The following is a 14,369-nucleotide window of genomic DNA, read 5'->3' on the forward strand; positions in this document are numbered from 1 at the left end:
AATTATTTATAATTTGTTCTTCTGCATCGAATCTCTGAACAACTTTTACATTTGCAAATTATAATTTAAAAAATGTATTAATTTTCAGGTGTATTGTATTATTTATCAATCTGTTAACAAGAACACCCATGTCAGACTGCTATTTGTTGACTATAGATCTGCCATCAACATCATAATCATAACCAAACCCATGTCCAAACTCCTGGACCAAGGACTCAGCACCATCTTTGATCCTTGGCTTCCTGACCCATCCACCACGATCAGTAAGAATATGACAACCATTCTTCCCTGTACTTCACAATGTCAGCGCCCCAAAAGGCAGTGTTCTGAGCTCCTTATTGTACATTCCCTATGCACTCACGACTGACCAAAGTCTGCTCTAAACATGCTCACAGATAACACCACTGTAGTAGGTCGGATCTAAAACAATGATAAAACAATGCACAGCAAGGCGGCAGAGAGCTTGCTATCATGGTATGAAGACTACAACCTCTCCCTCAATGTCAGCAAAATGAAGGATGTGGTCATCGACTTTAGGAAGCCTGGTAGATTACATGCCCCAGTCTGGATCAATTGTGGTGGAATGGAGATGGTCGAGAGTATGAGGTTTAAGAAGGAACTGCAGATGCTGGAAAATTGAAAGTAGACAAAAATGCTGGAGAAACTCAGCGGGTGAGGCAGCATCTATGGCGTGAAGGAAATAGGCAATGTTTCAGGTCGAAACCCTTCTTCAGACTCATGAGAGCATGAGGTTCTTTGGTATAAATATCACCTACACTTTGTCCTCATTCAAACACATAAATGCCATGGCAAAGAAAGGACACCTGCACCTTTACTTCCTCAGAAGGCTAAGGAAATTCAATATGTCTTCAATAGCACTTACCAATTTCTACAGATGCACCATAGAGAGCATTGTATCCAGATCCACATGCCAACGAACCTCCCCCCCCCCCCCCCCCCCCCCCCCCCTCCATTGAATCCATCTATACTTCATGCAGCCATGGAAAGCAGCCAACATAATCAAGCACCACTCACGCCCTGGTCATTCTCTCTTCTCCCCTCTCCCATCTGACAGAAGACACAAAAGCTCAATAGCATGTGTGACCAGATTCAAGAACAGCTTCTTCCACAATGTTATCAGAATTTTGAACAGACCTCTCATAAACTAAGAATGTATTCCCGATCTTCCAACCTACCCTGTTGTGTCCATTGCCTTTTTTCACCCTACACTTTCTCTGCATCTGTGGCACAATATTCTGCACTCTGTTTACTTTCTCTTTTGCATTACCTGATGTACTGATGTATGGTACAATTTGCCTGGATAGCATTTATATCAACGGTTTTCACTATATCTTAGTACAGCTGATAATAATAAACCGAAACCAATGTCATACGATTTCCGAGACATTCTTACGTATTCTTTAAACATTTTAAACTTTTGTGATCTGAGGGCAAAGTTGGAGAGCTGCTGCAGCATTCCTGGGCCTGGGCTTCGAGATGACAGCAGCAGTATCCTACCACTGATTGGGACTTCTTCCACCAGTTAAGTGTGGGTAGGCACAGTGTCAGGTGGGATGAAGTTTATTGAAGGGCAGACGTGCCGCACTGATTCATCCCCAGTGAGATTTAACATCAGGCAAATGCAGGAAGCACATGTGGTGGAGGATTAACAGACTGAGAGCGGGGGTGGGGTGGGGGGAGGGGGGGGGGGGGGCGGGAACATGAGATTAGTATAGGCACAAGGAACTGTGGATGCTGGTTTACAAAAAAACACAAAGTGCTGGAGTAACTCAGCCGGTCAGGCAGCATCTCTGGAAGACATGGATAGGTGGCATTTTGTGTTGAGATCCTTCTTCAGACTGATTGTAGTGGAGGGAGAAAAAGCTGGAAACGAGAGGTAGGGGCTGGACAAAGCCTGGCAAGTGATAGGTGGATACAGGTGAGGGGGATTTGATTGACAAATGGGTGGAGTAAATGACAAAGGCCTGAGGAAAGAAAGGCGACAAAGGGCTGTAAGATAAGGAAAGAAGATCAGTGAAATGTGAAGCCAGCAGAGGGGATCTAGGTAGAAGGGAAGGGGGGATGGGGAGAAAGAGAAAGAGGGGAGTATTATAGTGGGAGATATGGGTACACACCTAGTTGGGGCATGGGGAAGAGAGGGATGACAATGTAGGATTAGTGTACATAGGTGTGTGATGGTCATCGTACGCTTGGTGTTCTGACGGATCAGTTGTGGTACGCTATGACTCCAAGATACTATGATCCTTTACACATCTGACTATTGTGCATACAAAATGTGTAGGAGGGAACTGCAGCTGCTGGTTTACACTGAAGAGAGGCACAAAATGCTGGAGTAACTCAGCGGGCTAGGCAGTATAACCGGAGAGAAGGAATCGGCGACGTTTCGTCTGAAGAAGGGTCTCGACCCGAAACGTCACCCATTCCTTCCCTCCAGAGATGCTGCCTGACCCAGCTGGGTCACTCCAGCATTTTGTGTCTATCTTCTGCCTATCGTGCAAGTCAGGAGAATTAAACCAACTGCTGGAAGGTTGCGGAAGGGGTCTTGATCCACGAGGTCTATCCGTGCAAGACGCAGTGTCTGTAAGACTGGATGGTTATTGAAGGGTTGCTCTGACGAAGGCTGATTTCAAATCCCAACATCTCGATAATTGACCCACCAACAACAGGCTTGGACACTGCACTCATCCCACGGCCACTGACTTCCTTCATGGGACTGGTGCATCTTGCTCTGTCACAGATCATAAAGGAAAACATCTTTGTCCAATAAACAAGTAGACAAGGAACAGGACATTCACATTACACCTGCTAACGAATGGCTAATTAGCCTCCATTGATTGAATTCCTGCACTTTTGTCTTCCATGAAACTTTGTGAAAGATGTGAATAATAGTAACAGACATTTCATGGCAAGAAACCAAATCAAGAAACATCTGCAAAGAATATGCGCACAAGCAGGAAAGATGTAGAGGCGTTGGAAAGGATGCAGGGCAGGTGTACCAGAATGGCGCCTGGATTAGAGGGTTTCAGATTAAAGGGAGAGGTTGGATAGACTTGGATTGTTTTCTCTGGAATGTCAGAGTTTGAATGGAGACTTGATAGAAGTATATAAAATTATGAGAGACATAGATAGGGTAGACAGTCAGACCCTTTCTCCCAGGATGGAAATGTCCAATGCTAGAGGACGTAGCTACAAGGTGAGAGGGGAAAGGTTTCATGTTGATGTGCAGATCGTTTTTTACACAGAGGATGGTGGGGGCCTGGAACGCATTGCCAGGGGGTGCAGGGAGATATGATAGCGTTGTTTAAGAGGCTTTTAGATGGACACATGGATATGCAGGGAATAGAGGGATATGGACCATGTTCAGGAAGATGAGATCACTTTAACTTGGCATCATGTTTGGCACAAACATTCCTGTGCTGTGCTGTTCTTTGTTCTATGGCCTAAGACTTTGTGTACCAAGCTCCTGCTCTTTATAAAGAAAATGTCAAATACATTTTGTTTAAAATGTGTGCTAATCACCATCACATTTCCTCCAGCCCTGTGCCATCCCACTCCAGCTGCCGACTTCATGGCTGTAAACCACCTCATAGTCATCCTACATTTATAAGCATAATCCCCAGACTCCTCCACATGAAAGTGATTAATCATCCAATGTCTCTATCGCTAGAACAACTGTTTCATAGTCAGCAAAGTGTGATTCTGTGCCAACATCAATGTTATTTTTATGTTGAAATTATTTTGAATTTGGTTGGAGATAGGGTATGGGAACCATGGCTTGGGAGGGGGGGGGGGGGGGGGGGGAGAAAAATTGGAACAATGGAACTAAATCGTTTTGGTTTGGAAGAGAATCATGCATCAGGGGGAGTGACGGGATGGGGTGGAGACTGGAGGAGGGGGGGGGGGGGGGGGAGCGTGGTCGCCCATCGCCCATTATAAATCCGCTCTAAAAGGCAACGTTGCATCTGCTGCAATGTTAGTTTCCTTGTTCAGTGGAGGTTTACTGCCCAGGAGGGGAATGGTTGGAGTTATGCATGTGCCTGTTCTCACGTCCTTTGTTAGATTAATCATCAATTCCCAGGCTGAAAGTTAAAACAAAATATCGGAAACAAAGAATCTGAGAGCTGAATCATAGTGCTGGTGAATCCTGGTTTAGTTTCTGCTTTGATCTGCTGGTTAGATTAGTCGATCTGGTCATTTGTTTTGAATCCCTAACTATTTTTACTCGCTGTTTTTGCACATATGGAATGGAATATAAATGAGCACCGTGTCCTTTATGTCTACACAACCAGAAGAGAGTCCCAAGCCCCATGGTCCTGAGGTAACAGGTGTTGGGGAAGAAGCTGCTGAGTCAAATTCAGCTTCACTGACAATGGACAAGAGTGGCACTACCAAAGTAACACACAGGGGCCCCACAGGGGATGGTCCACTCTCCCTTCCTGCTCACCATCAACACCTCGCACTTCAGATATAACTCGGACTCCTGCCACCAGAGGTTTTCAGCCGACTCTGCAAATGTGGGCTGCATTTGTGAGGGGAGGGAAGCTGAATACAGAAGTGTAGTCAATAATTTTGTTAAGTGGTGTGGGCTGAATCACCTGCAGCTCAACCCCAACAAGACTAAGGAGTTAATGGTGGGCTTTGGGAGGAGAGGAACAATTTCCCTCCTGGGATGAATAAAGTTCTATCGTTCTATCGTATTGTTACGGAATTGGGAATGGGTACAAATGGGCTTCCAATTTTCCATTACCTCCTAGAAAGCTTGTCCTTTTCCCGTCACTGTCTGAGTTATGTCCGTCGGATGTAAATAGGGAAGAAGTATGGTGGAAACTAAAGCAGCAGTGCACAGGACTCACGAGCACCACGCCTCAGCTCTTAGATTCTTTGTTTCTGATATTTTGTTTTGACTCTCAGCCTGGGAATTGAAGATTAATCTAACCAAGGACGTGAGAACAGGCACATGCATAACTCCAACCATTTCCCTCCTGGGCACTAAACCTCCACTGAACAATGAAAGGACCATTGCAGCAGATGCAACATTGCCTTTTACAGCGGATTTATGACGGGCCAGAGGGAACTGTAGAATCAGGTACGATTACAATGTTAAAAAATGTCCTTTAGATAGGAAAGGTGCAGAGAGATCTGGGACAAATATAGGGAAATGGCAGTAGCTCAGGTAGGAAACTTGGTTGGTATTGACGAATTGGGCAGAAGGGCCTGTTTGCATGCAGAATGACTTTAAATAATATCAGAAAGCGTTTATTTAAAACTCAGTAAACTGAATACTAATTGAAATGTTGAAAATCATTCATCATTTTTCTGCCAGGTCAGTGACTCTTTTCAAATGATTGGGGCCTTGCTTGTTACACCAGATGTAAGAAAGAGCCTGGATACGAGGCCCAAGGTTTATCACAGACTCAGTGATGTAGCAGAGAGGGAGGTCGGATAGGCTGGCATCTGATCTCTGGCACGTTCCTGCCTCTTGTGCCACAATGCCCAGGTAAGTGAGTCAGGGGCACATTGACCAGAGGTAGGAGGTGGTTCTCTATGGCTCTGCTAACCCAAGAGAAGGGGTTTCTGTAGCTGGAGCAACTGGTTTCAATACTCTATCCCGTGCTAGACTGTACCTTTATATTCACAGAAGGCATCTTAATAGTCTCATCGATCAAGCAAGGCAAGAACAGAACTGCTCCATCAGCACAAAATATTACAAGTAAAGCTGCTTCGCCACAATACATCTGCTGCAAAACAAAGCAGGTAATGAAACCTTTAATATCTGAAAGTTTGTGTCTTTGAAAATGTATTTATATAATTGTAAAGGTGCCAGGAGTAATTAGAGTGATGGTTTATCCCAATCACAGATGTGTTGGTTCATGGAGATTGCACGGAATGAGGGAATGCCAATTCACGGATGGGGAGGAGAGAATGGCCTGAGGCTCGATCCACATCCAAAGGGAGCAAACAAGGAGCAGAGAGTGCCCAGCGAGACTTTTCACCCCAGAGCCAAGCCTTCCAGTCAGTAGATTGACTTGTGTCCCTCTGCTCTTTCTCAGACAAGGGACAGTCACCCGGCACCCAAGGTTACTTATTGGTGCACCGATACGGGAGCTTGGCTGCCCTGCCAAGGGATAGAGTATTTTCAGCATTTTCACTCATTGCTGTCGAACCTCTGCGAGATGTATCTGTCTGGGCCTGGCTGATACATTGGCCTACAAGTCCCACAGGCTTCTACAATGAAGAAGAGTGAGGATTCTAGATTTCCGGACAACATCTCTTTAGCCGAATGTAGCAAGTTTCCCGTGAGGCGTTTAAATGGAAAGATTAGGATGTTAAATTTAGACTCACCGCGATCGCTTGCAGCCTCTCCTGCTGAAACAATGACTCGGACATCCTAAGGAAGAAAAAAACACTCGGTAAGAGAAAACAAAAACAATAAGAGCTCTTCTGCTGAAATAAATGTTAATACACTCGATCCGAAATCAATGAACAGGGAAAGCTTCAAGAACCTGTTCTGGTCTAGCCTCATAATGTCTGCTTGTGGAAGGTTCAGCTGCAAAGTGCAGTCTAACCCGGTTCCGATGTTTGGAGATGCTGTTCAGTAATGTCTCACAGTACCATAATTCCCTGAGCAGAACAAGAGTCTCAAATATAAGCAGCACATTTGGAACAGGGATGAATGGTTCCGTCAATCAAGTACCAGAAATTTACACTGCATTAGGCTTAGGACCGCAATTGTAAGATTCATGCAGATCTCTATTTCAGCGCACCAAGCCTCACTGAAAGGGTTTTCAACTTGTCCTGCCTTCATGAGTCATATAATTCATCTTATAGCTCATTCCCCTTGCGGATCCCTGTAATTCCTCTTCCAATATTCCTTGAGGCGATTGCTTTTCAGATCTTGCCCAGCAAGGCTCACCTCGCTCCTGGTTGTTTTGGCAACGGATCTGTGTCCTTTGGTCACTGATCCTTCTGCCATAATGTGTCTTTTTTTTGTAGCCGCAACAAGTACACAGTGGAGAGCATACCGATCGGTTTCATCACGGCCTGGTTCAGAAATTTGCACGCTCGTGAATGAAAGAGGCTGCGGAAAGTGGTGGGCATTACCCAGTCCATCACGGGTATTGACCTCCTCACGAGTGAAGGGATCTATCGGAAGTGCTGCCTCAATATGGTGGCTAATATATCAAAGACCCACACCACCCTGGCCACACGCTCATCTCTCTGCTACCATCAGAAGGACCGTACAGAAGTCTGAGAGCCATTATCTCCAGCTTCTTCTCATCAACAATCGGCGAGGTGGTGCAGCGGTAGAGTTGCTGCCTAACACGCCAGAGACCCGGGTTCGATCCTGACTACGGGTACTGTCTGTACGGAGTTTGTACGTTCTCCACGTGAACTGCGTGGGTTTTCCCAGGAGTTCCGGTTTCCTCCCACACTCCAAAGACGTACAGGTTTGTAGCTTAATTGGCTTGGTAAAATTGTAAATTGCCTCTAGTGTGTGTAGGATAGTGTTAATGTACGGGGATCGCTGGTCGGTGGGCCAAAGAGCCTGTTTCAGTGCTGCATCTCTAAACTAAACTAAACTAAACTAATCAGGTTCTTGAATCATCCTGCATAACCCTAACTACAATCCTACCTCAACCGCGTCAACCCCACTGAACCACTGCAGACTTTACGCTGCTGTGGTCGCTCCACGTACTTTGGCCTTTTACACTATCTTGGTCTAGTTTAATTAGAATAACTAATCATTTATATTTTATTTGTAGTTGCTGTGGCGTCTAATGGGCCTGTAAAGTCGCAGCAAGTGTTATTGTTATTGTTATTGTTCATATCTGGAGAATATGACAAATGAACACTCTGGACTTGAATCTTGAGTATCAAAACTCTTCATGAGTTTGAGCAATAGTATCAATATCATTTTAAGTGGAGCAATATTGGATGATTTTAATTTGAGGCAACAATCTGGTGCAGACTCCTGTGTCTTGATTTTAATTTGATAATTGCAATCAGAAATTTCTGATGCATTGATAGATTCCCTTCTTACAGTCACTGTGGGAGCATCCTGACACTTTGAAGGGGTTTGACACAGGGAGGAGCAAAAAGGGTTTGAGCATCCCCGCCAACTCTGAACTTTGACCCGATGAAGGGTCTTTCTGTGAAAGGTCATCGATCTGAATTGTTGTGAGTTTCTCCCTCTACAGATGCTGCCCAACCTGCTGAGTGTTTCCAGCATTGTGTTTTATTTTATTTCTGATATTCTTAAATGCACGGTCATTTTCAGCGTGAATTTAATTTTACAAGCCATGCTTCCTGAACAACTGCGGTAACCAAAAGTTCCAAATGAGGACACCTTGGGCTGCAATATGACTCAACACAAAAGATGAATATATAAGGTCATGAAAGATATGACTCCAACCATTGGTGTGTTTTCCGTTTGGTGCCCATTGACTGTAATTTTATCAGGGCTCCTTTTGTCCAAGTCAACCGTTACGTTGATGTCCAGGGCAACGAGTCTCGCTCACTGGTAACTCACAAATTTGTAACTTTGTAAGCACCTTTCACGGGCGACTATTTGCATACCTTGGCAAAGTATGCAAGCAAAGAATTTCACTGTGACTTGTCACATGTAACAATAAAGTATTCTATTCTATTCTATTCACCTCTGGAATTCAGTTCTCTGGTTCATGTTTACACCAGTGCTGTGGTGATAGCAGGAGAAATGGCCCGAAGAAACTCTGACTGGACATTTGTTAGCAGGTTATGGGCAAGTAATGCTTGGTTGGTAATGGTATTCCTATAGTTATGTTATTGTCGCCTGTATCGAGATACAGTGAGAAACTCTGTTTTGTCTGCTATTCTATTAGATCAAAGCAGACATCGGTGTACACCAGGTAGTGCAAAGGAGAAAATAAATAGGGTGCAGAATATCGTGTTACAGCTGTAGAGGAAGTGTAGATTTAAAAAAAGTGAGTTCCTCAACGAGGTAGATTGGGAGATCAGGAAAACATCCTTAGTGCATGAGAGGTTCGCTCATGTACCACCTGAATCTGGTGGTGAGGCTTTTAAAGTTTCTGTACCTTCTTTCCAATGGGCAATGGGAGAGGAGGGAATGATCCGACTGTGAGTGGTCCTTGATCACCACGATCCATGATCACCATGAATGGCGGTGCTAGCTCGAAGGGCCGAATGGCCTACTGCACCTATTGTCTCTGTATCTATGTATCCATGTAATATATTGGCTGATTCTCTGAGGCAGTGTGAAGTGTCGGAGTCGATGCGGTGGAGGCAGGTCTGTGCGATACACTGGGCTGCATCCAGGACTCTCTGCAGTTTCCTGTGGTCTTGGTTCGACCTGTTGCCATACCCAGCTGCAATGCACCCTGGTAGTGTCGGAAAGAACTCCAGATGCTGGTCCAAATCAAAGATAGAGACAAAATGCTGGAGTAACTCAGCAGGGCAGGCAACATCTCTGGAGAGAAGGAATGGGTGACATTTCGAGACCCTTATCGTCACCCATTCCTTCTCTCCAGAGATGCTGCCTGTCACGCTGAGTTACTCCAGTATTTTGTGTCCTGCATCGTGATAGCATGCGTTCTTTGTGCATCTGTAGACATTGGTAAGATTCACTGGGAACATACACAAATCTCTCTTGTCTTCTGAGGATAACACCGCCAACAACACCTTCTAGCAATCTTTGAGTGTAGATCCTTGGAGCATTATTGTCTGCATAGCCCTTTATGGCCTTCTAATGCTGCCTCAGCGTTTAACAATCCACTGCATGCTTCAAATAATCATTCAATAATCTTTTACAACTTTTCCCTATTGATTTCCAGGATGTGGATGTTGCTGACAAGTCAAACATTTATTACCCATCTGTAACTGCCCTTCAGAAGTTGGTGAACATTGTCCTTGAACTAGTGTAGACTCTCTGGTGATGGTGATCCCACAGCGCCATTGGCAAAGAAGATCCAGGATGAAGCCACATCAATATATTTCCAAGCAAGTCATCTATTTTGCAATGAATTTGCTTCCCCCCCTGTGTTTGCCATCATTTGCCCTTCTAAGTAGTTTGAGAGGTGCTATCGGAAAGGCATTTGCCAGAGAATTTTGCACATGGTGAACACTGCAGTCATGTCACCCTGAAAGTGGAGGGAGTGAGTATTCTGGGGGATGGTCGCAGCAGGATGGGGGGGAATAGGGTGACAGTCAAGGAGGCTGCTTGACCTGCTTTGTTCTCTATGGTGTTGAGCTTTTAGTTTACTTTAGAGATACAGCACGGAAACAGGCTCTTCGGCCCACACACCCCGCGCCAACCAGCGATCCCCGCACTATCCTGCACACATTAGGGGCGACTTACTATTATACCAAGGCAATTAACCTGCAATTCTGTACGACCTTGGAGTGGTGGGAGGAAACCAGAGCTCCCGGAGAACACCCATGCAGGTCACGGGGAGAAAGTACAAACTCGCTATATAAAGCACCCATAGTCAGGATCAAACCTGGGTCTCTGGCACTGTAAGGCAGCAACTCTACCGCTGCGCCACCGTGCCACACAGCTCTTTGACTAATGATGGAGCTGCATGTCTGCCTTTTACATAATGAAAAATGTCTGAGCAGTTAAGAACGTAAGGAGCAGGAGAAGGTGCCACTCGGTCCCTCATGCCAGTCCTGCCGTTAAATATCATCATGCATGTTCTATGTTGGCCTTGACTTCCCTTCTGTTCCTCATAACACCCAGTTCCACGATCTTCCAAAAATGCGAACACTTCCACTAAAAATCCCTCCTGATGACCCAGCCTCTGGGCAGAGAATTTCACAGAAACACCACCGTCTGCATGAAGAGATTCCTACATGCCTCCTTTTTAAATGACTGCCCCATAATCTTGTAACTCTATCCCCTCACTTGAGGTACTCCTTTGTGTTGAGGTATCTCAACAAGATGTTATATACAATACTTCACAACAGCACAAGAATAGAAGAACACAAGCAAATAGAAGCAGGATTAGTCCACTCGGCCCCTCAAGCCCAGTCCCACAACTCAATATGATCATGGCTGATCTACACTGGCCTCAACTCATTCTTTTAAATTCCAAGAATATAGATCTAATTTGTTTAGCCACTTGAGATGGGTGACTAGAATTGGCCTGGTCTGCCTTCAAAGCTAGGAGATGCTTGTTAAAATAAAGGGACCAAAACTGTGCACAGTACTCCAGGTGTGAGTGAGTCACATAGTGGAATATACAGCCTCTGCCCTGCTCTTTTAATGACATGTTGTTGACTACATGTTTCTGATCAATGATGCCAGTTAAACTGAATGTTGTGTAGGCTGTGTCGCGTAGGAGATAGCCATTGCCTGGATTTGCCTGGGGATTAGAGGGGAACAGTTTCAGTGTGTGCGGCCATGGGGTGATGTTAAGGCTGGCAGTTGGCGATATTTTTCATCAGGTTGTCTCGGCCCGTGAAGGCATCTTACATTTGTTGTCATTCTTTCAGAACAGGGAGTTGAGCAATGGGATCTCCATAATTTACAGCGCGATACGAATGTGACATGATGATCTATCAGTCTGTAGCTGAATGTTGACACTGCCTTGCTGAATGTTGGGATGGACTGCTTCTTTATATATGGAATTGTCCTGTGCAACTGCTAGCCAGTTAGCTGATAATTTACAGGGCTGTGTGATTGAGAGTTGGTGACCCTGGGTTAGATAGCAATTTAAAGGTTTAATCATTTAAAGATTAGGGTAGAGAGTTGGTGATCGAGTTAGGTAATGTTTTACTGGGCTACGTGATTTGAGACCTTGTGACCTGGTTATCATCTTATTTAAGTGACCACATGTATATTATGGCGAGGATCTGACTGAATGAACTGTGGCCTGCGACAGGGGTCACTTTGCTGTGAGACATTTGAACTAATTACAAGAGGCACATACATTTACAGAAGCCCTGTTGGAGATGGCAGTGTACATCAGTCCTGATGTCATCTTGTGTTTCAGACATTCCATTAATGCACTGGTTCAGCATTAGCCATTGTAAAATCCAAGTGTTATGCATTATGCATATTTGTCGAGGCTATCAGATATCAGCTCTAAGAGCATCAGAGCAGGTTCTGCACTCTAATGATTTTGTCCCTGGAGAAATCCAAGTTTCTATCTTTGGAAGCAGCTTGCTTCAGCGTAATCTCCTGGTAAATTGGATGTCTCTCCTCATGACTTCCCTTTCAGGCTGCTTGGTCCAAGCCTGGGATCCAGCAGGGAGCAACTCACGGCTGAAGCCCAAGCTGGAATTCTGCACCTTCTGATTTCATGGTGAGGAAGTAGTGGCGGGAGGTCAGGGAGCTTCATTCAGAATTGTTGAGGAAGCATCAAAGAGTTGCTGTTGACCAGTAAGATGCCAAGTAATCCCTGCAAAACTGCACTACCCCACACGGAGCCAACCTATGACCTTTATTTTGGAGTTGTGGGAATGAACCTCCAAGTCAGGATGTCAACACCTCACCCAATGGATGACAGGAAGTGTCTGCTCGTGACCACCATTGTACTTTAATATTTGTTTGTACTTCTCGGAATATTCACTACAATCTTGCCCAATGTTGCTGTGTCACACTCATTGTGGCACTGATTGATGTATTTATAATTACTGTATCATAAGTGATAGGAGCAGAATCAGGCCATTTTCCCATCCTGTCTATTCTGCCATTCAATCATGGCTGATCTATCTCTCCCTCCTAACCCCATTCTCCTGCCTTCTCCCCATAACCTCTGACACCTGCACTAATCAAGAATGTTGACTGCTTACTCCGTGAGCTTCATGCAAACAAGGAATTTCTTTGAACCCTGGTGGTAATGGCAATAAATGAATCTGAATTGGTATCTGGGTGGTGAAGAGGTACTGCCAAGCCCGACATTGTTGTAATGGGGTCTGTCCATACGTGGTCAATTGAGGAATGAATTGGAAAATGGCGATGCACTTTCATAAATCGACCACATAATAGATTCTTTCCTGAAGATGGTAAAATACCAAAGTGAAGCAGCCCCTGCCTTTCATGCAGCGCAGGTCAAGGCTTCTCCTAGTGATGGGAAGGGCACTTTGGTAGGTTGTTTCTAGAGCTCCAAACAAAGCACATTCCAGCACTTTGTATCTTACTTTATCGCTGAGTTATTCCAGCACTTTGTGTCTTTTTCCGTGGTCTGAAGAAGGAAATTGACCCCGAAACATCACCTATTTATATTTTCCAGAGATGCTGCCTGACCTGCTAAATTACTCCAGCACTTTGTGTCTTTTTTTTTATGTCTGTGTTGGATTGCAGTGAATCTCAGTCTGGTTCAAGGGGATGGCAGTTCAATGGGCTGCATTTGTGCTAAATCGAGTGACATTGAAGCAGCCTTCACAGAGAAAGCGAGAGAGAATTCTGAGGGCTTAGGGCTTGCAGGAGCTACAGTGGATTTGCAAGGCCAAGAGTCTTTACTGCACAGATATAGCCTGTGACATGTTCTAGCTAATTTAGTAATTAAGTTTCTGGTCAAAATATTGTTTCTTGGTTAGTGTGGTGGAGGAATTGATGGTGTTAATTAAATGTCAGGAGGAAATGTTGATGCTTCCATTACATGGGAGGAATCTGTCAAGTCATTGATTTATGTGGACATGATTCTTCAATTCCAATGCACTCCTCAATTGGCCATGTTGGGGCTATCCCCATTATAGAAATAGGAATACGCACATGTGTGCTTACATACACACTGTGAGGTGAACAGGATGGGAGCTGGTTGTGCACTACATGAAGATTGGTAATGCTCCCACCATCTGTGTGTGCTTGTATGTACAACTCATGTGCACAGAATCATGGCATCAACAGTTCCTTGATATGTGAATTATAGTGAAGCACGTATCAACTATTGTGATGTGCTTAACACTGCAACTCAATGTTACGCCATTTCACAAGGTTGCGTGGTAATTAGTGTAAATGGGTGGTTTTGGTTGATGTTCAATGTAGACTAATTGGGATGGAGGGTCTTTTTCCATGCTGTATCTCATGATATATTGCCCTAGAATTATATAATGTAGAAACAAACTCTTCAGCCATTGCATCTATGCCGACCATCATCTCTATCTATACTAATCTCACTTCCCTGCATTCTTTCCATATCCCCCATATGCTCTGCTCATTTAAATACCTGCTCAGATGGCTCTTACATCTTGTTACAGTCTCTGCCTCCACCACCTCCTCTGGCAGCTCGTTCCAGATATCAACTACTTTTTGTGTGAAAAATGTACTCCAATGATCAAACTTCCTCCCTCTCTCTTAAACCAGTGCGCTCCAGTTAAAGACAAACGGTGTTCATGGGGAACAGATT

At 44.7% G+C, this 14,369-nt stretch overlaps 1 protein-coding gene across 1 annotated transcript in view; it reads right to left on the minus strand.

Moving 5' to 3' along the window:
* palm1a (paralemmin 1a) overlaps window positions 1-14,369 on the minus strand; it is a 133,837-nt gene that overhangs the window by 79,809 nt on the left and 39,659 nt on the right. The window contains exon 2 of the mRNA XM_055658752.1: window positions 6,364-6,409. Coding sequence (XP_055514727.1) covers window positions 6,364-6,409 — 46 coding nt within the window. The remainder of the gene's footprint in view (window positions 1-6,363; window positions 6,410-14,369) is intronic.

This window comes from Leucoraja erinacea, chromosome 29 (assembly GCF_028641065.1).
Source record: "Leucoraja erinacea ecotype New England chromosome 29, Leri_hhj_1, whole genome shotgun sequence".
Classification (NCBI taxonomy): Eukaryota; Metazoa; Chordata; class Chondrichthyes; order Rajiformes; family Rajidae; genus Leucoraja; species Leucoraja erinaceus.